Here is a 25,832-nt window from a genome sequence, read left to right on the forward strand (position 1 = left end):
CTTGACTGCTGGACCAGGGCGTAGTGGGAAGCAAAGGTGTGGACCGATGACCAGGTCGCTGCCCGACAGATTTCCTGGATGGGCACACGGGCGAGGAAAGCCAGCGACGACGCCTGCGCCCTGGTAGAATGCGCAGTCACACGGCCCGTAGGGACATGGGCCAAGTCATAGCAGGTCCTGATGCAGGACGTTACCCAAGAGGATAACCTCTGGGAGGAGATAGGAAGCCCTTTCATGCGGTCCGCTACTGCCACGAAAAGCTGGGGGGATTTGCGGAAGGGCTTGGTCCTCTCCACGTAGAACGCGAGAGCCCTACGGACATCAAGTGAGTGGAGCTGCTGCTCCCTGCCTGAGGAGTGAGGTTTCGGGAAAAAAACCGGGAGGAATATCTCTTGGTTGACGTGGAAGGCTGAGACCACCTTGGGGAGAAAAGCAGGGTGTGGTCTCAGCTGCACCTTGTCTTTGTGGAAGACCGTATATGGGGGGTCTACCACAAGAGCCCGGAGTTCCGACACCCTTCTAGCTGAGGTGATAGCTACTAGAAAGGCCGTCTTCCAAGAGAGGTAAAGCAGGGAGCAAGTAGCTAACGGCTCAAAGGGGGGCCCCATGAGCCGGGACAACACCAGGTTAAGATCCCAGGTTGGAGCAGGGGGACGGACGTTAGGGTATAAACGTTCCAGCCCCTTAAGGAATCTAGACACCGTCGGGTGAGAAAAAAACAGAGCGACCATCCGCACCCGGGTGAAAGGTGGAGATAGCTGCTAGGTGGACTCGCAACGACGATATGGCCAGACCTTGCCCTTTGAGGGACCAAATGTAGTCTAAGATGTCGGCTACCGAAACGTCCAAAGGGCGGAGATTTCTCTCCACGCACCAACAGGAGAAGCGTTTCCATTTGGCCAAATATGTCGCTCTTGTGGACGGCTTCCTGCTGCCCAAGAGCACCTCCCTCACCGGCGTGGAACAGCGCAGCTCAGAGCCAGTCAGCCACGCAGGAGCCACGCCGCTAGGTGCAGCGACTGCAGGTCCGGGTGACAGAGGGTCCCGTGCTCCTGGGTAATCAGGTCCGGATGAAGGGGCAGGGGAACTGGGTCGGCTATGGTCAGGTCCAGCAGCATGGGGTACCAGTGCTGTCTGGGCCATGCCGGGGCTACCATGATCACATGAGCCCTGTCCCTGTGCACCTTCATAAGGACCCTGTGGACCAGAGGGAATGGGGGAAACGCATAGTACAGGTGGGTCGACCACTGGATGAGGAAGGCATCCGCTATCGACCCGGGCTCCCTGCCCTGAAAGGAGCAGAACGCTTGGCACTTCCTGTTCCCCTTGGATGCGAAGAGGTCCACCCGGGGATAACCCCACCTCCGGAAGATGGAGAGGGCGACGTCTGGGCGAAGGGACCACTCGTGTGACAGGAAGGATCTGCTCAATCGATCCGCCAGCGTGTTCCGTACTCCGGGGAGGAAGGAAGCCATGAGGTGAATGGAGTGGGCTACACAAAAGTCCCAGAGTCGTATCGCCTCGTGGCACAGGGAGGAGGATCTGGTGCCGCCCTGCTTGTTGATATAATACATGGTCGTCGTGTTGTCGGTGAACACCGCGACACAGCGACCCTGAAGCTGATGACAGAACGTTTGACAAGCAAGACGGACCGCTCTCAACTCCCGCATGTTGATGTGTAGCCCCACCTCCTCCTGGGACCACAGGCCCTGCGTCCTCAGGGTCCCTAGGTGGGCCCCCCAGCCGAGATCCGAGGCATCCGTTGTTAGGGACACCGAGGGCTGAGGTGGGTGGAAGGGAAGACCCGCACATAACACTGACTGGTCTAGCCACCAGCCGAGGGAATCTAATACCCTCTGGGGGATTGTGATTAACATATCTAGCGGCTGTCTTGTCGGCCTGTAATGACTGATGAGCCACAACTGGAGGGGCCTCATGCGGAGCCGAGCGTAATCGGTCACAAAGGTACAAGCCGCCATGTGGCCTAACAGGGTTAGACATGTCCGCACTGACGTTAAGGGGGCTGTCCGCAGCCGTTGCACGATCGCCGACAAGGCCTGGAACCGCTGCAATGGCAGCAAGGCCCTGCCCACAGTGGCGTCCAGGACGGCCCCGATGAATTCCACCCTTTGTGTGGGAACCAGGGTGGACTTGTCCGTGTTTACCAAGAGGCCCAGAGTGGCGAACATGTCGGTGATCACGCGGACATGGCTGCAGACTTGTTGTTCCGACGTGCCCCGAATCAACCAATCGTCCAGATACGGAAACACGTGGATACGACTGCGCCGAAGCTGCGCCACAACAACTGCCATGCATTTCGTAAACACCCTCGGGGCCGTGGACAGGCCAAATGGGAGGACTGCAAATTGATAATGAAGAGGCCCCACAACGAAGCGAAGGAAACGTCTGTGACGTGGCCAGATGGCAATGTGAAAATACGCGTCCTGCATGTCGAGGGCGGCGTACCAGTCTCCCGGATCCAGGGATGGGATAATGGTCCCCAGGGATACCATGCGGAACTTCAACTTCACCAGGTACTTGTTGAGCTCTCGCAGGTCGAGGATAGGCCTGAGGCCCCCCTTGGCCTTGGGGATCAGAAAGTAGCGGGAATAAAACCCCTTGCCTTTCTCGTTCTCCGGCACCGCCTCTATAGCTCCTTTGCCGAGGAGCGTCTGCACCTCCTGTCGAAGGAATTGCTCGTGAGAGGGGTCCCTGAAGAGGGACGAGGAAGGGGGGCGGGAAGGAGGAAATGAAACAAACTGCAGGCGGTATCCCGACTGCACCGTGCTTAAGACCCAGCGGTCTGATGTTATTAGGGACCACGCTGGGAGGAAAAACGAAAGGCGGTTGGAAAACGGGGGGGAAGGATCCATTGGGGAAACTGTTACTGCGCCCTCGGGCGCACCTTCAAAATGAAGGCTTAGGTCCAGGCGGGGGCTTAGAGGAGCCTTGGTTCTGCCCCCCTTGGTTCCCCGAGTGCCTGCGCCTTCCGTTCCTGCCGCGGCGCCTGTTAAGGTCCTGCCGCTGGCGGAACTGGGAATACGGCCTGCGCTGTTGTTGTTGCTGCGGCCGGAAGGATCTGCGTTGCGTCACGGGTGTGTGCATCCCGAGTGACCGCATGATGACTCGGTTGTCTTTCAGACTCTTGAGTCTGGGGTCTGTCTTTTCCGAGAACAAGCCCTGGCCTTCGAAAGGAAGGTCCTGTATAGTGTGCTGGAGCTCCGGCGGAAGGCCAGAAACCTGCAGCCAGGAGATGCGACGCATTGTTACGCCCGACGCGAGGGTACGGGCAGCCGAGTCTGCAGCGTCCAAAGAGGCTTGCAAGGACGTGCGTGCGACCTTCTTGCCTTCCTCCAAGATGGCCGTAAACTCTTGGCGAGCATCTTGTGGCAGCAGCTCCTTGAATTTGTCTGCTGCCACCCAGGAGTTGAAGGCGTATCTGCTCAGCAGGACTTGCTGGTTGGAGACCCTGAGCTGCAGCGCCCCAGCCGAGTACACCTTACGGCCGAGGAGGTCCATCCGCCTGGCCTCCCTGGATTTGGGGGCTGGAGCCTCCTGGCCGTGACGCTCCTTATCGTTCACTGATTGAACCACCAGGGAACACGGAGTCGGGTGCACATGGAGGTACTCGTAGCCCTTAGAAGGAGCCATGTACTTCCTCTCGACGCCCTTCGCAGTAGGAGGAATGGAGGCCGGAGACTGCCAGATGGTGTTGGCGTTGGCCTGGATGGTTCGTATGAATGGTAGGGCGACTCTGGTGGGAGCGTCTGCCGAGAGGATGGTAACAATTGGATCCTCTATCTCCGAGACCTCCTCGGCTTGCAGACTCAGATTTTGAGCTACTCGCCTGAGGAGGTCTTGGTGCGCCCTGAGGTCCAGCGGGGGGGGGCTGTAGGAGGAGGTACCAGCCACCGCTTCATCCGGGGAGGAGGATGAGGAGACCCCCGGCAAGAGAGTGTCTAACGGCGGGTCTCCTTCGGCCCTCGCCTCTGCCTCAGGAGCCAAAGCGGAGTCTTGATGCTTGGACCCTTCCTCCCCATCCGGGGAGGGAGGGGGGCGAGACAACGAGGCTTCAGGTGCCCTGCGCTCCGCAGTCGCCGGCCTAGCAGGGAGCTGTTGGGGGCCCTGGGCCTGATGGTATGCCCAGGGTGTCCAGAATCCCCATTGTTGCGGGCCTTGGTCCTGCTGTGGCGGATCGCTGAACAGCGCCGCCTGCCGGTCGGTGCCCAGCGCATACCCGCTGTCCGTTTGCGAAGATACGGACGGCTGCCTAGAGGGCCATGGCGGGGCGGACCCTGGATGGTAAGGGTCTGCGCGGGCCGGCACGGACGATCGTCTCGGTGCCGGGGACTGGTGCCGGGAGTCATATCGGTGCCGGGACCGGGACCGGGTTCTGTCACGGTGCCGGGATCTGGACCGGTACCGGGCGCCGCTTCGGTGCCGGGATCGGGACCTGCCACCAGCTCGGTGCCGGGAGGTCGACCGGGACCGGGACCTGCCACCAGCTCGGTGCCGGGAGGTCGACCGGTGCGGCGAGTAATGTCTGGATCGGCTCCTGGAATCGCGGTGCCGGTATCGGCGGCTGGAGTCCGACCGCGATCGTCTTGATGTCGACCGGCGCCGCAAGTGCGACCGGTACCGCTGAGGGGAGCGGTGCCGGGACTGCGAGCGGCGGCGGGATCTGGAGCGACCGTGACGTCGGGACCTGGATCGAGAACGTGAGTCCCGAGACGGTGCCGACATCGTAGGCTTGCCTCTGGACACGACCCGCACCGGAGGTACCGGGGGGTGGCAGCTGAGTGGGCTCAGTCATGGCTATGAGGTCCCGTGCCGAGGCGAAGGTCTCCGGTGTGGATGGCACCACTATCTCAACCCCAGATGTCATGGGGGAGCTTGGCGGCACCGGACTCGACGGACCCGCCGGGCCCGGAGTCGACGGTGCCGGCGGCGCCGCGGCCGATGTTGAGGCCGGGCGCTCCAGTCGGGTCTGCCTGGCCGGAGTAATAGACTTCGACGGCCTAGGCTCTGTCCCCGGTGCCGGAGAAGGTCGGTGCCGGGGAGTCTTCTCGGTGCCGGTGCGATCCGGTGCCGGCGCCGAGATCACGGCCTGCGAAGCCGCCGGGTCAAGTGCCGCCTCCATAAGGAGAGTCCGGAGCCTTTGATCCCTCTCCTTCTTTGTCCTTGGCTTAAAAGCCTTGCAGATGCGGCACTTGTCGGATCTGTGCGATTCCCCCAGGCACTTCAGGCACGCGTCGTGGGGATCGCTGGTAGGCATGGGCTTCTTGCAGGCCGCACACTGCTTGAAGCCCGGCGAACCAGGCATGAGCCTGGTGCCGGGTGCCGGAAAGGGCTAAGCCCCCGGCGAAGAACTATTTACAAACTACTTAACTTAACTACTACTATCTACACTTAACAATCTAATTAACAACTACAATAGTGCTAGAGATAAACGATAGATAACAAGGAGAGCTAGGGACGTGGAGGACAGCTATGCCGCGCTCCACAGTTCCAACGACCGACACGGCAGTAAGAAGGAACTGAGGAGCGGGTGGGCCGGCAGGGATATATATTGGGCGCCATGGCGGCGCCACTCCAGGGGGCGACCTGCCGGCCCACTGGAGTTGCTAGGGTAAAAAGTTTCCGACGAACGTGCATGCGCGGCGTGCACACCTAACTGGAATGGATGTGAGCAATCACTCGAAGAAGAACAAACTGGACTCCACTGAAAACCAAATCAAGTTGCATTAGGAGGATTATGGATTTGTCCACCAAATCCTATGTGGAGGAAGTCAAACTATCTGTATAAATTTCTTCAAACTGACTGCCTTAAGGTTTAGGCTTCACCATTTCCACATAGATACATTCCTATTAAGAAATCAGAAAGCTTAAGAATTAACACAGGATTTTAATCACCACAAAATGCAAGTGACTTACGTTCTGAACATGACTGTGTAAACTGATTATTTTTCTACATGATTTCTATAATCAGATATTACAATTACTATATTCCTGATTCTATAAAGAAAACCATTTGAAAACACTAATCAATTAACATTTTTTAGTGGTAGGTTCTTCCCTGACAGATACAGTGTATCAAAACAAAAAACATCTTTCTGCTTTAGATGAAACTGACCATTTTACATTGAAGAGGGAGAGAGAGATTTGACAGAGTCCACACAGCAGCCATAATATCATCCAGATATTTTCTATTTTTATTCCTCAGGGATCACTTGAATCTCAGACTTGATTTCCAAATGCCTACTCTGTTGACCATTTACATATTGGGCAGGGACTGCTTTACAAAAGTCTTACATTGTGTTGCATAGATGGTATAAGTATTAGGACTAAACATAAGTCTTTTTCCAGAATGTGTGCAAATTATCCAATATATGGATGTGTACTTATCTCTGCTCATTGGTCCCCTTATGTATGAAGAAATGCAGAAAGCAATAACAGAATAGTTTTGGTTTCTGACCGGGATGTAACTTTATCCTGGGTTATTTGCAGTGATATTCTGGAGATACTGCACAAGAATGAGAGAGTTCTTGAATTTCAGGCAGCTTTGTGAGATTGATGTCTCTAAGACGCACTTAGTTCATCAATTTGTATCTCATCATTTATTAAATTGCATAAGGAGAGGGCTCAGACTCAAGCAAGAACATACAAGATTCTAGAATTTTAACAGAAAATAAACTGGAATCCAACAAGCAGGTAGGGCTCAATCTCTTTTAGGTTATTTTAATATTTAACAAACTAGGTTCAAACAAGTCTCCACAGCTTTTTATTTAGCCCTAAGTTAAAGGATCCAGCCACAGGTCTTGTTGAGGTGGCAGCACCACAGAAATGTGTTTGGCAGTCTCAGTCTAGCTCACTTCTTATGGTCATCTCAGAAACCACTACACAATTTGGCACAATTAACAGTGCCCGATCTATGACTCAAAGAGTGCTGCAGATTAGGATTAATATGTACCTGCAGATTTGGGTGGAAAAGGACATCAGAACAGCCTTACTGGGTCAGGCCATTACTTCATCTAGTTTAGTATCCTCCTTTCTGACAGTTGCCAGTAATAAAAGCTTCAGAGGGAATGAACAGAATAGGGTACATATCACAGTTAGTAGTTCTTCGATTACATACATGAGTTCCTTCAATTTATAGAGTGATCTCTGTCTTTCAGTCCCAGATTCTGGCAGTCAAAAATGTAGGGACATCAAGAGCATGGGGTTGCATCCCTGACCATCTTGGCTAACAGCCATTGATGGACCTTTCTTTTTCAACTCTGTTATACTTTTGACCTTCGCAACATCCCCAGCAATGAGTTCCATGGGTTGCCTGTGCGTTGTGTGAAGTATTTCATTTTGTTTCTTTTAAACCTGCTGTCTATTAATTTTATTAGGTGACCCTGGTTCTTGTGTTATGTTATTCACTTTCTCCACATCACTGATGATTTTATGGGCCTCTACCATATCCCCTTTAGTCATTTCTTTTCTAAACTAAACATAGAATCATAGAATATCAGGGCTGAAAGGCACTTTAGGAGGTCATCTAGTCCAACCCCCTGCTCAAAGCAGGACCAATCCCCAAATAAATAATCAACAGTCCAAGTCTTTATCTCTCCTGATATGGAAGTTGATCCAAACTCCTAATCATTTTTGTTGCCTCTCTGTGTACTTTTTCCATTTCTAATGTATCTTTTTTGAGATGAGGGGACCAGAACTGTATGCAGTATTCAAGGTATGGGCATACTATAGATTTATATAGTGGCATTATGATATTTTCAGTCTTATTATCTATCCTTTTCCTAATGGTTCCTAACATTCTGTTCACTTTTTCTTGACTGCTGCAGCACATAGGGCAGATGTTTTCAGAGAACTATCCACAATGACTCCAAGATCCCTTTCTTGAGCAGTAACATAATTTATACCCCATCACTTTGTATATATAGTTGGGATTATGTTTTCCAATGTGCATTACTTTGCATTTATCAACATTGAATTTCATCTGCCATTTTGTTGCCCAGTCACCCAGTTTTGTGAGATCTTATTGTAACTCTTAGTTCACTCAAAGCTGACCAGTCTTGAGTAATTTGGTATCATCTGCAAATTTGCCACCTCACTGTTTACCCCTTTTTCCAGATCATTTATGAATACGTCGAACAGCCCTGGTTCCAGTACAGATCCTTGGGGCATCCTGCTATTTACCAATCTCCATTGTGAAAACTGACCAATTATTCCTTCATTTTAACCAAACATTTGTTTTAACCCTAACTTTTAATCAGTTACTGATCCATGAGAGAACCTTTCCTTTTATCCATGATTGCTTATTTTGCTTAAGAGCCTTTGATGTGGGACCTTGTCACAGGCTTTCTGAAAGTCCAATTACACTATATCAACTGGATCACCCTGTCCACATGTTTATTGATACCCTGAAAGAATTCTAGTAAACTTGTGAGGCATGATTTCTCTTTACATGCCTCTTCCACAAAATATCATGTTAATATGTGTCTGATAATTCTTTTCCTTACTATCATTTCAACCAATTTGTCTGGCAATGAAGTTAGGTTTACCAGCCTGTAATTGCCAGGACTGCATCTCAAACCTTTTAAAAAAAAAATCAGTGTTACATTAGTTACCCTCCAGTCATCTGGTACAGAAAGCCAATATAAGTAATAGGGTACATACCACAGTTAGTAGTTCTTCGATTACATACATGAGTTCCTTCAAAACTCTTCGGAGAATACAATTTGGTCTTGGTGACTTATTACCATTTAATTTAAAACTTGCTCAGCAACTAGTGAAAGCTACCGCAACTGTCATCCACTTCTATAAACGCTCATTTCACCCAAACCATTTAAAAAAGGAAAAGGGATCAAATGCTGTTTATGAATAATTGGCATATTGCTTCTTAATTAACTGAGAAACATACTAATACAGATATAGACAGTAGAAAAGCCTGTTCATTATTGTTATGATTAACTACTAACCCAGTATGGAAGAAACATCAATAGTTATATACGATTAAAGAAAGAAAATTGAAGTACTTTCAAAAGAAAAATAAGATTAAGAGAAGAAGGATGATTTTGTATTGAAGCCACAAGTCTGAAAGACCTGGACTTTATCTCTGACTCTGCCATTGATTTCCTGTAATACCTTGGGCAGTAATTTGACCTTTGCATGTCTCAATGTCTTCCCCAATTTTTTATAATTTTATGCACACGTCACAAGCCTAGGTTATACTAGGTGTTTTACAGAACAAACAAAAAGGCAAGATCCTTGACCCAAAGTGTTTACAATTGAGTTGATCCTCACTCATTGCAGTGCATTTAATGTACAGTAGAGGTTAATGACGGATGCAGACCATAGCAATAAAGTCACATGGTTATTCAGTTATGGTATGTGCACATCTTGATGGTTCAGTTAATTTTCTAAAAAATGTCTTGTGTGAGACAGAGCCTGGGCTAAGGAGGCTGCCATGGATTATAGGTGCCATAGCAAGGGGCATTCCCTCATTGTACAGCATTCCCCACCATTTAATTTGTCCTTGCAGAGATCTCCTCTGTCCACATCTGAATATTGCTATGTCCCTGACACTCAACATTTTCGAGGGAGAATTCTTCTGTTATTTTATAGTCAACCATGGATTGATGCTTATTTTAAGTTTATACAGACTTTTTGGATAAGAATTTTAACAGAACAGGGACTAGGAAACAGCATTTCCGATTTACAGTGAGAAGAAAAAAAAAAAAAAACCACCACCACACAATTCAATGGAACTAATAGATCATTAGCACACAGAAATAGGTATACAAAATAACCTAACAGCTTTGAAGCAAGAAAAGTCAATTTAATCCTATATGCAAACATGCAGAGTTGACAAGTTTCAAGGCATACATTATTGCAGTTAATACTTACCTGTAAACAATTCTCTCTCTGTGTAAGTCCTCCAAGCCGCAGCAGAGCTCTGCAGCATAGAAAACAGCCCTTTCTTCATCAAAGCCAGGATTTCCCATGTTGTAAATGTGAAACTTCAAATCCCCTCCATTCATAATGGTTAATACTAAACATAGGGCATCTTTAGTCTCATAGGTGTAGGATAAACTAACCTAAAGACAAAAAATACTTGTTGGTTCATTCATGACCCCCAATTTCATCCCTTCTTTCTAATTCAGTCAGTAGATAGTACTTTTATAAATCAGCCAGTTAAGCAATAGGTAAACTCTGCTAAAGTTATGTTTTGGATAACCAGCTATTTTAATTTCCCAGAGAGTACGGGGAAAACCCACAAACAATCACCATTGTTAACTTTGGGGCAAAACAGTCCAAACTGATTATCAGCCAAGACCTATACCAATGATGAAAACTTGTACAGGAAAATGGCTTATGCCCCCTGAAACACCACCCAGATATTGGATCTCTTATTGGCTGTGCGCCCTTCCGTTTTCAGTCCATATGGATGAAGATAATAACTTGCACACAGAGTACCTTTCCATGAACACTTAGAAATGCGTAATCACTGTTTGTAAAAAGTGAGACTTAGAGAAGCACACAGAGAGGCTATAAATTGCCAAGTCAGACAGAGTAAATGACACACCAAGATAAATAACCCAGAATGCCCAACTTCAAGTCCCTAACTCTAGCCACTACAATAGTCATTTCCTTTCTTGATAACAGCACTCTCTAACAGTGAAATGAAGAGCTGCATGAAGCCAAGCACAGTATCTCCTCTCATTTATTGGCTAGAGGCACAGTATCCAGAATGAGGCATCAGCAGGGCAGACAGAGAAGTGAAAAAGCCATAAGGGGAGGAGGAGACAAACAAAATAAAAATACAAAGTGGAAAAATGCTACATCAGAACAGCCACAGGAATCTGCATAGCATTCTTCATACAAAATACATCTCAAAATGTTTGATTAACATTCAATACAAACAGAAACACAGACCATACATTGTCTAAGAAGTGAAGTATGGACAGTATGGTAAATAAAAGTGAAACACTCAGTTATAAAGCCAATACCCAGACACTTAAGGTATGTCTACACTGCAATTAAAAACTTCCAGCTCATGGGGGTTGCGCTGCAGGGCTGTTTCATTGCAGTGTAGACTTATGGGTTCAGGCTGGAGCCCAGGCTCTAGGACCCTGCAAGGTGGGAAGAATCCTAGAGCCTGGGCTCCAACCTGAACGCAGAAGTCTACGCTACAATGAAACAGCCCTGCAGCTCGAGCCCTGCAAGCCTGAGTCAACTGGCACAGGCCAGCTGCAGGTGTCTAACTGCAGTGTAGACATACCCTAAGAACCACAAACAAGAAGAGATTATGTGCTTTCAGAGATCTTTCAAGACATAAAAAGTTGATGAGATGAAGAAATATAGGGATGCTGTTCCAGATCACAGAACTGAAGAAGGAAGCCTAGTATCTGTGACAGGATTGTGTGAAAAGAGGTAGGACTAGAGAGACACCTTGTGACTATTTATAGACTAGAATTCTTGCTGAGGCAGTATTCAAATTAACCGGCAATTAAATGACTTAACATCACAAACGTTTGTTCCAGGAAACGAAACATTGTGGCTTACCCTAGAATTCAGTGGGTCTTATTTAGCATTTACAAAGGTGTTAAGCAACTTGAGTTAACTGGCAGTTGATTAACTTGCAGTAAAATCTCTAGCCTAGACATATCCTGTATGTGAAGCAAAACTGGAAATATTTAAAAATGCAGAAGGCAGTTTTAAACTGGATCCTATTCAATGTACCTGGGCAGTGGCAATTTTCCTATCAAAACTGTCTCATTCATATTCCTCATACTATACAATGTGCTATACAATGGCGTGGTCTACACTGGGGCAGGAGGGGGGCGTAATCGATCTAAGTTACACTACTTCAGCTACATAAATAATGTAGCTGAAGTCGACGTACTTAGATCGACTTACCGTGGTGTCTTCACCACAGTAAGTCGACTGCTGCTGCTCCCCCATGGACTCTGCCTGCACCTCTCACCGAGCTGGAGTACAGGAGTCAACGGGAGAGTGTCTAAACTAGATGCGATAAAATCAACCCCCGCTGGATCGATCACCATTCGCCGATCCGGTGGCTAGTGTAGACATACCCAATGTGTTGGTGTCTGTGCATGTTTGGGGAACTTAGCTATTCCTTATTTCCTTAAGGTGCAGCAAGACAGAAGATTGTTTTGAACATGAAACAAATAACTTTGAGATATCTTCCTATACAAAATCTTGGGCAATAAGGTGACTGGCTAACAGAGGTACAGATGGTTAGGCTGATGCATCTATGCAACAGAAAAACTAGGTTAGAACCAAGTTGCAGCCGGATAATCCCATTCCAGCCCTGACTGTAAGTAGGGTTGACACGTGATACACACTATTTCTAATACTGTGGGTGTCAAATAGGGGCAAAAGTCAAATGCAGTCAGTCATGTTATAACCTTTTATCTGCAATGTAGACAGGTCTTTAAGGTGCTCTGCTATTCCCACTAGACAAATGCAACTCCTAAGTGAAATGAAGTCTGAACTACCCTCTAGGTAGGGAGATTCAATATTACATATTTTATTTCTCAGAGACAGACAGAATGGTGGCCACCCTTATCAATTTTTTGGCAGATTCTATGTTGACAAATTATGTGATGCATGAGTTAGTCCTTAAAGTTTACTGGCCTTCATTTTTGAATTTGACCATTTTTGCTTTGAAAACTAGTTATATGCTCATTACTATGAACAGATGGGATTAGCATTGGTCACAAAACGGGAAGAGAGTCAATATTATTAATAGATTAAAGCCAGATGGAACATTATGATTATCTAATCTGCTCTCTGGCATAAAAAAACCATCACAGAATTTTTCTCTGTGATTCCTGTATCAAACCCAACAACATCTGTTTGAGAAAGGGCATATATTTTAGAAAGACATTTATTCTTATCAAAAGATGGAGAATCTATCACATCCCTAGGTAAATTGTTCTAACAGTAAATTATGCTCACTTAAAAATGTGCACCTTATTTCTAGTCTGAAGTTGTCTAGCTTCAGTTTCCAACCGTTATATTATACCTGGTCTACTAAATTAAAGAGCAATTGTCCAGTGTCCAATTAGCTGATAAACCAAAGGGGATTTAAGGGAGGGTCTCCTGTAAAGAAGCTTGGGGCTCCTAAAGTCTGATACAGTGGGGAAACAACCCCCTCCTTTCCCCAGCCTCCCTTAACTTTCATACGAGGGGCAGGCAACAGGGTCCCAGCAATGGCCTGGGACCAGGTTGGGAAAGGGGAGTCCCAAATACATGGAAATAAAGGAAAGATGAAGACCTGAACTGTATTCATAGTTTCTAGGACTGGAAGGGACCTCGAGAGGTCATCGAGTCCAGTCCCCCGCCCTCATGGCAGGACCAATAACTGTCTAGACCATCCCTGATAGACATTTATCTAACCTACTTTTAAATATCTCCAGAGATGGAGATTCCACAATCTCCCTAGGCAATTTATTCCAGTGTTTAACCACCCTGACAGTTAGGAACTTTTTCCTAACGTCCAACCTAAACCTCCCTTGGTGCAGTTTAAGCCCATTGCTTCTTGTTCTATCCTTAGAGGCTAAGATGAACAAGTTTTCTCCCTCCTCTTTATGACATCCTTTTAGATGCCTGAAAACTGCTATCATGTCCCCTCTCAGTCTTCTCTTTTCTAAACTAAACAAACCCAATAATGAGTGGGGTCCCGCATGGATCAGTTCTGGGTCTGTTTCTATTCAATATCTTCATCAACGATTTAGATAATGGCACAGAGAATACTTATAAAGTTTGCGGACAATACCAAGCTTGAAGGAGTTGCAAGTGCTTTGGAGAAGAGGATTATAATTCAAAATGATCTTAAGTAAATAGGAGGAAATTCAATAAGGACAAGTGCAAAGTACTCCATTTAGGAAGGAACAATCAGTTGCGCACACACAAAATGGGAAATGACTGTGTAGGAAGGAGTGCTGCAGAAAGGGATCTGGGAGTCATAGTGGACCACAAGCTGGGTCAACAGTGTAACACTGTTGCAAAAAAAATGAACATCATTCTGGGATGTATTAGCAGGAGTGCTGTAAGTAAGACACAAGAAGTAATTCTTCAACTCTACTCCACACTGATTAGGCCTCAACTGGAGTATTGTGTCCCATTCTGGGTACCACATTTCAGGAAAGATGTGGAGAAATTGGAGAAAGCGAAGAGAAGAGCAACAAAAATGATTAAAAGTCTAGAGAACATGACCTATGAAGAAAGGCTGAAAGAATCGGGTTTGTTTAGTCTGGAAAAGAGAAGACTGAGAGGGGACATGATAACAGTTTTCAAGTACATAAAAGGTTGTTACAAGGAGGGAGAAAAATTGTTCTTAACTGATAAGGATAGGACAAGAAGCAATGAGCTTAAATTGTAGCAAGGGAGATTTAGGTTGGACATTAGGAAAATCTTCTTTACTGTCAGGGTGGCTGAGCACTGGAATAAATTGCCTAGGGAAGTTGTGGAATCTCCATCATTGGAGATTTTAAGAGCAGGTTAGACAAACACCTGTCAGGGATGATCTAGATAATACTTAGTCCTGCCAGGAGTGCAGGGGTCTGGACTAGATGACCTCTTGAGGTCCCTTCCAGTACTATGATTATACGAATTAAAGTCACATTAGCATTTTAAAACTTTTATACAGGAAAGGGTGTTACTGTATAGGTAGATGTAGCAAGATCAAATAAAGTTTCAGTTTTAATATCCAGTGCAGCCTTATAACTTATACTTGTGGGAAAATGACTGTGGATTGTGAGTTTTGTCACAGGTGGAAAAATATTATCCTCTATAAAAGAATCTATTTATGCATGGCTTAGGATGCTAATGAGATTTCTCTGGCCAGCATGGCTTCCCTTCTTTAAGATACCAGAATTCTATGTTTGTTTAAAATAATGTATAAAAGCAAAATCTTAGAAGCTCAAGCGCTTTAGAACTCTCTCTGAAACGTAAAACAAAATATATCTGTTAATGGATTTTAGCTAGACATTTACCTATAGCTAATCTTTAAATAATAGCAATTCACTGATAAAGATAGATGATCCTAGCTGGAAAAACAGTTTTCTTAACATACGTATTCGTTGAGTATTTTAGACCATCACATCCGTTATTTAGTGATCAGGGCTGTGAGTTGGTCATAATTTATTGGGAAATGTCATGGTGAAAGAGTTGAGACATGGAAATGATGTTGAGTTAAAAACCATCAGCACTCATACTTTTTATTTTATACCCAACATAGCTTTTCAATCCACCTCCCTTTCAACTTTATTGCATAGGAAGTAGCAATTTTGATGTCAGAAAGTTCTCAAAGAGCAGCTACTTTTCATGATTCTCCTAACATGTATATGGCATTATTGTGATGAATGTGACTGAAATATCTACAGATATAAGAAACAAATAACACAGAATCAGAGGATCATAGACTTTAAGGTCAGACGGGACCATTATGATCATCTAGTCTGACCTCCTGCACAATACAAGCCACAGAATCTCACACAACAACTCCTGTATCAAACCTGTGTCTGAGCCACTGAAGTCCTCAAAAAGACGGTTACTCACCTTTGTAACTGTTGTTCTTCGAGATGTGTTGCTCATATCCATTCCAATTAGGTGTGTGCGTGCCGCGTGCACGTCCGTCGGGAAGATTTTTACCCTAGCAACACTTGGTGGGTCGGCTGGGCGCCCCCTGGTGTGGCACCACTATGGCACCCAATATATACCCCTGCTGACCTGTTCGCTCGTCAGTTCCTTCTTGCCGGCTACTCCGACGGTAGGGAAGGAGGGCGGGTTTTCGAATGGATATGAGCAACACATCTCAAAGAACAACAGTTACAAAGGTGAGTAACCGTCTTTTCTTCTTCGAGTGCTTGCTCATATCCATTCCAATTAGGTGAATTCCAAGCCTTACCTAGGCGGTGGGGTTGGAGTGAGATACTGCAGAATGTAGAACTGCTGAGCTGAAGGCTGTGTCCTCTCTGGATTGTTGCACCAGGGCATAATGGGAAGTGAAGGTGTGTACTGAAGACCACGTAGCTGCTCGACATATCTCCTGGATAGGTACTTGAGCTAGGAAGGCGGCCGACGAGGCCTGAGCCCTGGTAGAATGAGCGGTAATATGACCCGGAGAGACATGAGCTAGACCATAGCAAGTACGGATGCACGCCGTTACCCATGACGAAATTCTCTGAGAAGGGACAGGTAGGCCTTTCATCCGATCTGCCACTGCCACAACAAGTTGGGGCATTTTACAGAAGGGTCTCGTTCGGTCAATGTAGAAGGCAAGCGCCCTACAAACATTGAGGGAATGTAACTGCTGCTCTCTACGAGATGCATGCGTTTGGGAAAGAAGACCGGGAGGAATATATCCTGGTTGAAGGCCGAGACTACTTTAGGGAGGAACGCCGGATGTGGACGTAACTGCACCTTGTCTTTGTGGAACACCATGTAAGGTGGGTCTACCATCAGAGCTCAAAGCTCAGAGATTCTCCTAGCCAATGTGATGGCCACAAGGAAGGCTGTTTTCCATGACAAATATAGGAGCGAGCAGGTCGCCAACGGCTCGAATGGAGGAGTCGTAAATCTCATCAGGACCAAGTTGAGGTCCCAGGAAGGGGCGCGGTGTTGTACTAGGGAGTATAGACGCTCCAAACCTTTGAGGAACCTCGAGACCATGGGGTGGGAGAAGACGGAATGAGTACCTTCTCCTGGGTGGAAAGTAGAAATAGCTGCCAAGTGCACTCGCAATGATGAGATAGCGAGGCCTTGCTGTTTAAGATACCAGAGGTAGTCCAAGATAGTGGGAATGGGAACCTCCGTGAGTGTTACATTCAGTGCTTGACACCAGCAAGAAAATTGCTTCCACTTGGCCAAGTATGTAGACTGGGTGGAAGGTTTTCTGCTACCCAGGAGTACTTCTTGCACTGGGGCAGAGCAACGTAACTCTGACTGGGTTAACCATGCAGAAGCCACGCTGTGAGATGGAGGGATTGCAGGTCTGGGTGGTGAAGTCCTGCGTTATAAGATCCTGATGAGGGGGCAGAGGGATCAGGCTGGCTATCGAGTGGTCCAGCAATGTGGTGTACCAGTGTTGTCGGGGCCACCCAAGGGCGATCAGGATCAGGCGAGACCTGTCCCTGCGGAGCTTTAAGAGAACCCTGTGCACCAGTGGGAAGGGTGGAAAGGCGTACAGCAGCTGGTTCTTCCATGAGATTAGGAAGGTGTCCGATATCGAGCCCGGGGCGAGACCTTGGAAGGAGCAGAACTTCTGGCACTTCCTGTTGTCGCGGGAAGCGAAGAGGTCTATGTGGGGAAAGCCCCACTTCTGGAAGATGGAATGTAGAATGTCCGGGCGAAGCGACCACTCGTGAGACCGAAAAGATCTGCTGAGATGGTCTGCTAGTGTGTTCCGGACCCCCGGGAGGAATGATGCTACAAGGTCTATCGAGTGGGCTATGCAAAATTCCCACAATTGGATCACCTCCTGACAAAGGCGGGGGGGAGGATCGAGTCCCTCCCTGCTTGTTTATGTAGTGCACGGCTGTTGTGTTGTCGGTAAGCACTGAAACACAAAGACCTTGCAGATGTTGTACGAACGTCTGGCACACCAGGCGGACTGCTCTCAGCTCCCGGACGTTTATGTGCTACGCTAGCTCTTGAGATGACCAGAGGCCTTGCGTGCGACGATGGTCTAGATGAGCCCCCGAGCCAAGAGCCAAGAGACGATGCGTCCGTCGTTAGGGACACTGAGGGCTGCCTCGGATGGAACGGCAGTCCTGCACAAACCAGGGAGGGTGTTAGCCACCAGCTGAGGGAGTCTAAGATGCTCTGAGGAATGGTGACCACCATGTCTATGGTATCTCTGCCTGGACGGTACACTGAGGCGAGCCAGGTTTGAAGGGGACGCATGCGTAGTTTGGCGTGCTTGGTTACAAAAGTACATGCGGCCATGTGACCAAGGAGGCTCAGACAGGAGCAAGCCGAGGTCGTGGGAAAGGTCTGGAGACTTTTTATAACTGAGACTAGTGCCTGAAACCGGGGCAGTGGCAGGCAGGCTTTTGCAAGTTTGGAGTCTAGAATGGCCCCAATGAATTCTATTCTTTGAGTGGGCACTAGACTAGACTTCTCAAGATTGATCATCAGGCCCAGTCTCTCCAATAGGTCCATAATGCCGGCTACGTGCCTGGTGACCTGGGCCTTGGAGATCCCTCGAATAAGCCAGTCATTTAGGTAAGGAAAAACATGTATTCGCCGACGACGGAGGAAAGCGGCCACTACTGCCATGCACTTTGTAAAGACGCGAGGGGCCGAAGAGAGGCCAAACGGAAGGATAGCAAATTGAAAATGTTGGGGGTGCACCATAAACCGCAGGTACCGTCTGTGCGGGGAATAAATAGCAATGTGGAAATATGCGTCCTTCATGTCGAGAGCAGCGTACCAGTCTCCGGGATCCAAGGATGGGATAACGGTCGCCAGGGACACCATGTGGAGAAGACGGTTACTCACCTTTGTAACTGTTGCTATTCGAGATGTGTTGCTCATATCCATTCCAGTTAGGTGTGTGCGTGCCGCGCGTGCACGTTCATCAGAAGATTTTTACCCTAGCAACTCCAGTGGGCCGGCACGTCGCCCCCTAGAGCGGCGCCGGCATGGCGCCTGATATATACCCCTGCCGGCCCGCCTGCTCCTCAGTTCCTTCTTGCCAGCTACTCTGACAGTGGGGAAGGAGGGAGGGTGTGGAATGGATATGAGCAACACATCTCGAAGAACAACAGTTACAAAGGTGAGTAACCGTCTTTTCTTCTTCGAGTGATTGCTCATATCCATTCCAGTTAGGTGAATCCCAAGCCTTACCTAGGGGGTGGGGTCGGAGTGAGAAGTCGCGGCGTGGAGCACTATGGAGCCGAAGGCCACGTCATCTCTGGACTGCTGGACCAGGGCATAATGGGAAGCGAAAGTATGAACGGAGGACCAGGTCGCTGCCCTACAGATCTCCTGGATGGGGACATTGGCTAGGAAAGCCGTCGATGAGGCTTGACCCCTGGTAGAGTGCGCAGTCACGTGAACCGGAGGGGTATGAGCCAAGTCATAACAGGCTTGGATACAGGACGTTACCCACGAGGAGATTCTTTGAGAGGAAACGGGTAACGCTTTGACACGTTCCGCTACTGCCACAAAGAGTTGGGGGGATTTGCAGAACGGTTTGATTCTCTCTATATAAAAGGCGAGCGCCTGGCGGACGTCCAGTGAGTGAAGCTGTTGCTCCCTGCAGGACGAGTGGGGTTTTGGGAAAAAGACAGGGAGAAAGAACTCCTGGTTGACGTGAAAGGCCGAGACTACCGAGGGAGAAAGTCTGGGTGCGGTCTCAGCTGCACCTTGTCCCTGTGGAACACAGTATACGGGGGATCTACCGTGAGTGCCCGGGAGCTCCGACACCCGTCTGGCTGAGGAGATGGCCACCAGGAAGGCAGTCTTCCAGGAGAGATAGAGCAGGGAGCAAGTCGCTAATGGCTCAAACGGAGGGGACATGAGCCGGGTCAGAACTAGGTTCAGTTCGCAGGTAGGGGTAGGGCGTCGAACCTGGGGGTAGAGACGTTCCAAGCCTTTAAGGAATCTAGTCAGCATAGGGTGAGAGAACACCAAGCAGCCATCCCCCACCGAGTGAAAAATGGAGATGGCCGCCAGGTGAACCCAGAGAGATGATATCGCCAGGCCCTGTTGCTTGAGAGACCAGATGTAGTCTAGGATACTGGCAATGGAGATCTCGGTGGGAAGGAAACCCCGTTCCGCACACCAGCAGGTGAAGCACTTCCATTTGGCCGAATACGTCGCTCTAGTGGAAGGCTTCCTGCTGCCCAGGAGCACCTGCCGCACTGGGGTAGAGCAGCGGAGTTCAGACCTGGTCAGCCACTCAGGAGCCACACCGTGAGGTGCAGTGATTGCAGGTTTGGTTGACGTAACCTGCCGTGGTCCTGGGTGATCAGGTCCAGGTGAAGAGGCAGGGGGACAGGGTCGGCCCAAGACAAGTCCAGCAACATGGAATACCAATGTTGCCTGGGCCAGGCTGGAGCTATCAAGATCAAGCGGGCCCTGTCCCCGCGCACCTTCAGAAGGACCTTGTGGACGAGTGGGAACGGAGGGAATGCGTAGAACAGATGCGTCGTCCACGGAATAAGGAAGGCATCTGCTACCGAACCGGGTTCCCGGCCTTGAAAGGAGCAGAACATCTGGCACTTCCTGTTCCCTCGGGACGTGAAGAGGTCCATCCGGGGACATCCCCACCTCTGGAAGAGCGAAAGGGCGACGTCCGGGGGAAGGGACCACTCGTGGGAAAGGAGTGGGAAAGGGATCTGCTTAGATGATCCGCCAGCGTGTTCTGAACCCCAGGGAGGAAGGATGCGATGAGATGAATGGAGTGGGCTATACAGAAGTCCCAGAGTCTCACGGTTTCCTGACACAGGGCAGAAGACCTCGTGCCGCCCTACTTGTTGATATAATACATGGTCGTTGTGTTGTCGGTGAATACCGAGACACAGAGACCCTGAAGTTGATGATGGAATGTCTGGCAAGCAAGGCGGACTGCCCTCAATTCCCGTACGTTGATATGGAGGGTGTTGTCCCACAAACTTACACAGGATCGTTTTAGGGGTTAAGACAAAGATGCCACATTTATTATTAATTCGTAACTATTAGCAATTACCCTAATGCTTATACACATACACTCACACACACACACCAAAATGTTCTGCAGCTGCTTGATAGTTACCAGTCCTGATTGCAGTTTGAGTTCGCAGCTTGAGATCGGAGCTCGTGGCAGCTAACTGGCCAGGAAAGCTGAGCACGAGGAGGAGCCGGGTCTCTGTCGGGCGCGCACCGATGCTCCTTGACGTTGGTAGCAGAACGTTACCCAAAGTTTCTCATCTCACCCTTCCTTTTTTATAGGAGTTTAGTTTGGATTCAAAGTTCCTAGGTCTTGCTGTGTCACGCCGCCTCTGGGTTGCTTGATCACCCGTCAATTGCAGGCGTGACTGTCAGCCTGGGACCTGGCTTTGATCTTCCCTCTGTTGTTCTGTTGTCCTTTTCTTTTTAGGGTGGATGCTTCTTACTTTGTTTAGGGCTGTTGTCTAGGTCTTCAGCCGTTGGTATTTGAACTTATCTCATCAGGACAGGCTGGGGCTGGAGGTTGATTCTATCACCCATGCATACCTCATTCACACATCTCAACTAGACTAATAAAATTACAGTATGGCTTGCAAAAATGGGGGCTGCAGCACAAGCCTTCTACAAAATGGAGTCAGCATTTTAAAATGGGTTTTGAGTTACAATATTGCACAGAAGTTACAATATTACAATGTAGGCAAAATGAGAAGTTACAATGTTACAATAATGAAATGGTGAACAGAAGTTACAATGGTACAGTGACCAACTAAAAACAATTTCATTCACATTGGTTCTACAAGGGCCAGTTCGTGGGGTGACCACCGGCCTTGGGTCCACAGGGTTCTGAGATGGGACCCCAACCTAGATCTGAGGCATCCGTTGTCAGGGACACCGAGGGCTGGGGCGGATGGAATAGTAGCCCCGCGCACACCACGGACTGGTCCAGCCACCACTGCAGGGAACCTAATATGTCCTGAGGAACGGTGACAATCGCGTCCAGAAGGTGCCTGGTCAGACGGTACTGATTGATGAGCCAGGACTGGAGGGGCCTCATGCGAAGCCGTGTATATCCCGTGACAAACGTGCAGGCCGCCATGTGGCCCAATAAAGTCAGGCACGTGCGTATGGAGGTCAAGGGTGCTGCCTGCAGTCATCGTATGATGGCCGTCAAGGTCTGGAACCTTGACAGAGAAAGAACGGCTCTGGCCAGAGTAGAGTCCAGAAGGGCTCCTATAAACTCCGTCCGCTGAGTGGGGATTAGTGTTGACTGTCCTATATTGAGGATTAGACTCAAGCTCGCGAAAAGACTAATGACCATGCAGACGTGGCTGAGGACTTGAGCCTCTGATGATCCCCGTATCAGGCAGCCGTCGAGGTACGGAAATACATGTATACGACTGCGACGAAGGTGGACGATGACTACAGCCATACATTTGGTGAACACCCTCGGGGCCGTGGAGAGGCCGAACGGGAGGGCCGCGAATTGATAGTGGCGGCGGTTGACCACGAACCGAAGGAACTGTCTGTGTGGCGGGAAGATGGCTATATGAAAGTATGCATCTTGCATGTCGAGGGCGACGTACCAGTCTCCAGGATCCAAGGATGGGATAATGGTCCCCAAGGATACCATACGGAACTTCAACTTCACCATGTACCTGTTGAGTTCCCGCAGGTCGAGGATAGGCCTGAGGCCTTCCTTGGCTTTGGGGATCAGAAAGTAACGGGAATAAAACCCTTTGCCCCACTCGGCTTCTGGAACCCCCTCTACGGCTCCTTTGTCGAGGAGCGTTCGCGCCTCCTGAAGGAGGAGTTGCTCGTGAGAGGAGTCCCTGAAGAAGGACGAGGGAGGGTGTGAAACAAATTGCAGATGGTATCCAGCTTGCAATGTGCGTAAGACCACGCCGAGAGGAAAAACGAAAGACGGTTGCTACTTTCTTGCCCTCATCAAGGATCGCCGCGAATTCCTGACGCGCATCTTGCAGAAGCAACTCCTTGAATTTGTCTGCTGCCACCCAGGTGTTGTAAGTGTAGCGGCTAAGGAGAGCTTGTTGATTGGACACCTGAAGCTGGAGGGCACCCGCAGAATAGACCTTTCGGCTGAGCAGGTCCATGCGCCTCGCTTCCTTAGACTTTGGTGCCAGGGCCTGTTATCCGTGACGCTCCCTCTCGTTCACAGATTGTACAACGAGGGAGCACGGAGGTGGGTGAACATAGAGGTACTCATACCCTTTTGAGAGCACCATGTATTTGCGTTCCACGCCACGTGCCGCGGGGGGAACGGACGCCGGTGACTGCCAGATGGTAGTGGCATTGGCCTGAATGGTCCGGATAAAGGGAAGGGCGACCCGAGTGGGTGCATCTGCAGATAATATGCTCACCACCGGATCCTCAATTTCAGAGACCTCCTCAGCCTGTAAGTTCATGTTCTGCGCCACGCGCCTGAGGAGATCCTGATGCGCCCTGAGGTCGAGCGTAGGAGGGCTGGTGGATGTTGTTCCAGCCACTGCCTCATCCGGGGAGGATGATGAGGAGATACCTGGCAGGAGTGGATCTGCAGGAGACTCCGTCTGGAGCAGTGTCTCCGGCTCTGGAGGGAGATCAGGATCCCGATGGTAAGACAACCCCTCCTCTGCAGGGGAAGGGGGGGGACAAGACAATGTGGCCTCCGGAGCCCTGTGTTCTGATGACGTTGATCGCAGGGGAACCTGCCGAGGCCCTTGGGCTTGATGATATGCTCAGGGAGTCCAGAAGCCCCATTGCTGCGGTCCATGCTCCTGAGTTGGGGGATCATGGAAGAGAGCAGCAGGTCTGTCCGCATCCATAGCGTACACACTGTCTGTTTGAGAGGAGACAGACGGCTGTCGGGATGGCCAGGGTGGAGCCGAACGGGACTGATATGGGTCCCTTGGTCTAAATGGCGGAGACCTCCTCGGTGCCGGGGACCGGTGCCGGGAGTCATATCGGTGCCGGGATCAAGACCGGGACCTGCCACCAGCGCGGTGCCGGGAGGTCAACTGGGATGTAGAACGCCGACGATGGGAGCGACTTCTCGAATCTCGGCGCCGGTAGCGGTGGCTCGAGCCAGAGCGGTGCCGGGAGTATCGGGACCATCGTGAAGAGGACTGGTGCCGCGAGTACGACCAGTACTGCCGTGGAGAGCTGTGCCGGGACTGCGAGCGGCGCCCTGAGCGAGATCGTCCACGGTGCCGGGACCGTGATGGGGATCGGTGTCGGCTCGGTGAAATCGGAGACGGTGCTCGTATGGCCACAGGCTTGCCTTTTGATTGTAGAACCCACACTGGAGGCACCGGGGGTTGAGGCAGCATAGGCTCAGTCAGTGCGATCAGGTCCCAAGCCGAAGCAAATGTCTCCAGCATCGAGGGGACCATTAGCTCAACCCCAGATCTTATGCGAGAGCTGTGAGGGACCGGACTCGACGGACCTCCTGGGCCCAGAGTCGACGGAATCCCTGTTGTCAGTGCCGCCGCAGCAGTTGGTGCCGGGCGCTCCATTCGAGTCTGCTTGGCTAGAGTGGCAGACGTCGAAGGCCTTGCGTCGGGCCCCAGTGCTGGGGAGGGCCAGTGCTGAGGCGTTTTCCCGGAGCCGGCGCGGTCCAGTGCCGGAGCGGAGCCAGCGCTCGGCATCGAGGCTGGAGGGTTAAGCGCTGCTTCCATTATGAGGGTCTTTAAGCGCTGATCCCTCTCCTTCTTTGTTCTTGGCTTAAATGCCTTACAAATGCGGCACTTCTCGGAGATATGCGATTCCCCAAGGCACTTCAAGCAGGCATCGTGGGGATCACTCGTTGGCATCAGCTTCTTGCAGGCCGAGCACTGTTTGAACCCTGGCGAACCGGGCATGAGCCCGGCGCCGGGCACAGGGAAGGGCTAGAGCCCAAGCCCGCTAACTATATACAACAAGTAATACAACTATCAACTAATATTATAAACTCTAACTACAACTATAACTATATACAACTAGTAGAACAACGAGACAATGGAGAGCTAGGGACGTGGAGGACAGCTATGCCGCGCTCCACAGTTCCAACGACCGACACGGCGGTAAGAAGGAACTGAGGAGCGGGCGGGCCGGCAGGGGTATATATCAGGCGCCATGCCGGCGCCACTCTAGGGGGCGACCTGCCGGCCCACTGGAGTTGCTAGGGTAAAAATCTTCCGACGAACGTGCATACGCAGCGCGCACACCTAACTGGAATGGATATGAGCAATCACTCGAAGAAGAACTTCAACTTCTTTAAAAACATGTTGAGTCCTCGCAGGTCCAGGATGGGTCAAAGACCTCCTTTTGCTTTGGGGATTTGGAAATATCGGGAGTAAAATCCCCTGCCCCTGAATTCCTCCGGTACCTCCTCTATAGCTCCGATCGAGAGGAGCGTACGAACCTCTTGCCAGAGGAATTGCTCATGAGAGGGGTCCCTGACGAGGGACGGGGAGGGGGGTGAGAGGGAGCGGGCGAAATAAATTGGAGGTGGTATCCAAATTCCACCGTGCGTAGGACCCAACGATCCGAGGTTAATTGGGACCACGCAGGGAGGAAGGAGGAAAGGCAGTTGGAAAACTGAAGGGGATCCTGGGGAAGGACCGGTGCTCTGCTCTCGGGCGCACCTTCAAAAGTTCGCTTTCAGGCCCGGCGCTGGTTTGGCGGGACCAGTATTGTGGCCGCCTTGGGACCCAGATTGCCGTCTGCGGTTCCCACAAAAACGCCTTCAGCCAAAATCTTGTTGCGGTCTGGGCAGGGGGTAAGAGCGCTTAGGCTGGCTACGGAAAGACCATTGTTGGGTTTGTGGGGTGTGCATCCCAAGGGAACGCATGATCACCCGATTGTCCTTAAGACTCTGTAGTCTAGGGTCCGTTTTCTGGGAGAAAAGGCCCTGGCCTTCAAACGGCAGGTCCTGGATAGTGTGTTGCAGTTCCGGAGGTAGACCTGACACTTGCAACCGCGAGATCCTCCTCATTGTGTTTCTCGAGGCCACGGTTCTGGCCGCCAAATCAGCAGCGTCGAGAGATGCCTGCAGGGAAGTCCGTGCCACTTTCTTTCCTTCCTCCAGAAGGGCTTGGAATTCCTGGCGGGAGTCTTGTGGGACCAGTTCAGTGAACTTACCCACCGACTGCCAGCTGTTATAATTA

The 25,832-nt window shown here is 49.8% G+C and overlaps 1 protein-coding gene and 1 long non-coding RNA gene across 4 annotated transcripts in view; one reads left to right on the forward strand and one right to left on the reverse strand.

Annotated features, from left to right (window-relative positions):
• The window catches only part of LOC127048395 (uncharacterized), a 69,244-nt gene that overhangs the window by 18,422 nt on the left and 24,990 nt on the right, over positions 1-25,832 (forward strand). The gene's annotated exons all lie outside the window — the stretch shown is intronic.
• The window catches only part of GRK4 (G protein-coupled receptor kinase 4), a 102,550-nt gene that overhangs the window by 15,227 nt on the left and 61,491 nt on the right, over positions 1-25,832 (reverse strand). For all 3 annotated transcript variants that reach the window (XM_050947708.1, XM_050947706.1, XM_050947709.1), the window contains one exon: positions 9,910-10,100. In XM_050947708.1, coding sequence (XP_050803665.1) covers positions 9,910-10,100 — 191 coding nt within the window. The remainder of the gene's footprint in view (positions 1-9,909; positions 10,101-25,832) is intronic.

The sequence above is a fragment of the Gopherus flavomarginatus genome, chromosome 3, assembly GCF_025201925.1.
Source record: "Gopherus flavomarginatus isolate rGopFla2 chromosome 3, rGopFla2.mat.asm, whole genome shotgun sequence".
NCBI lineage: Eukaryota > Metazoa > Chordata > Testudines > Testudinidae > Gopherus > Gopherus flavomarginatus.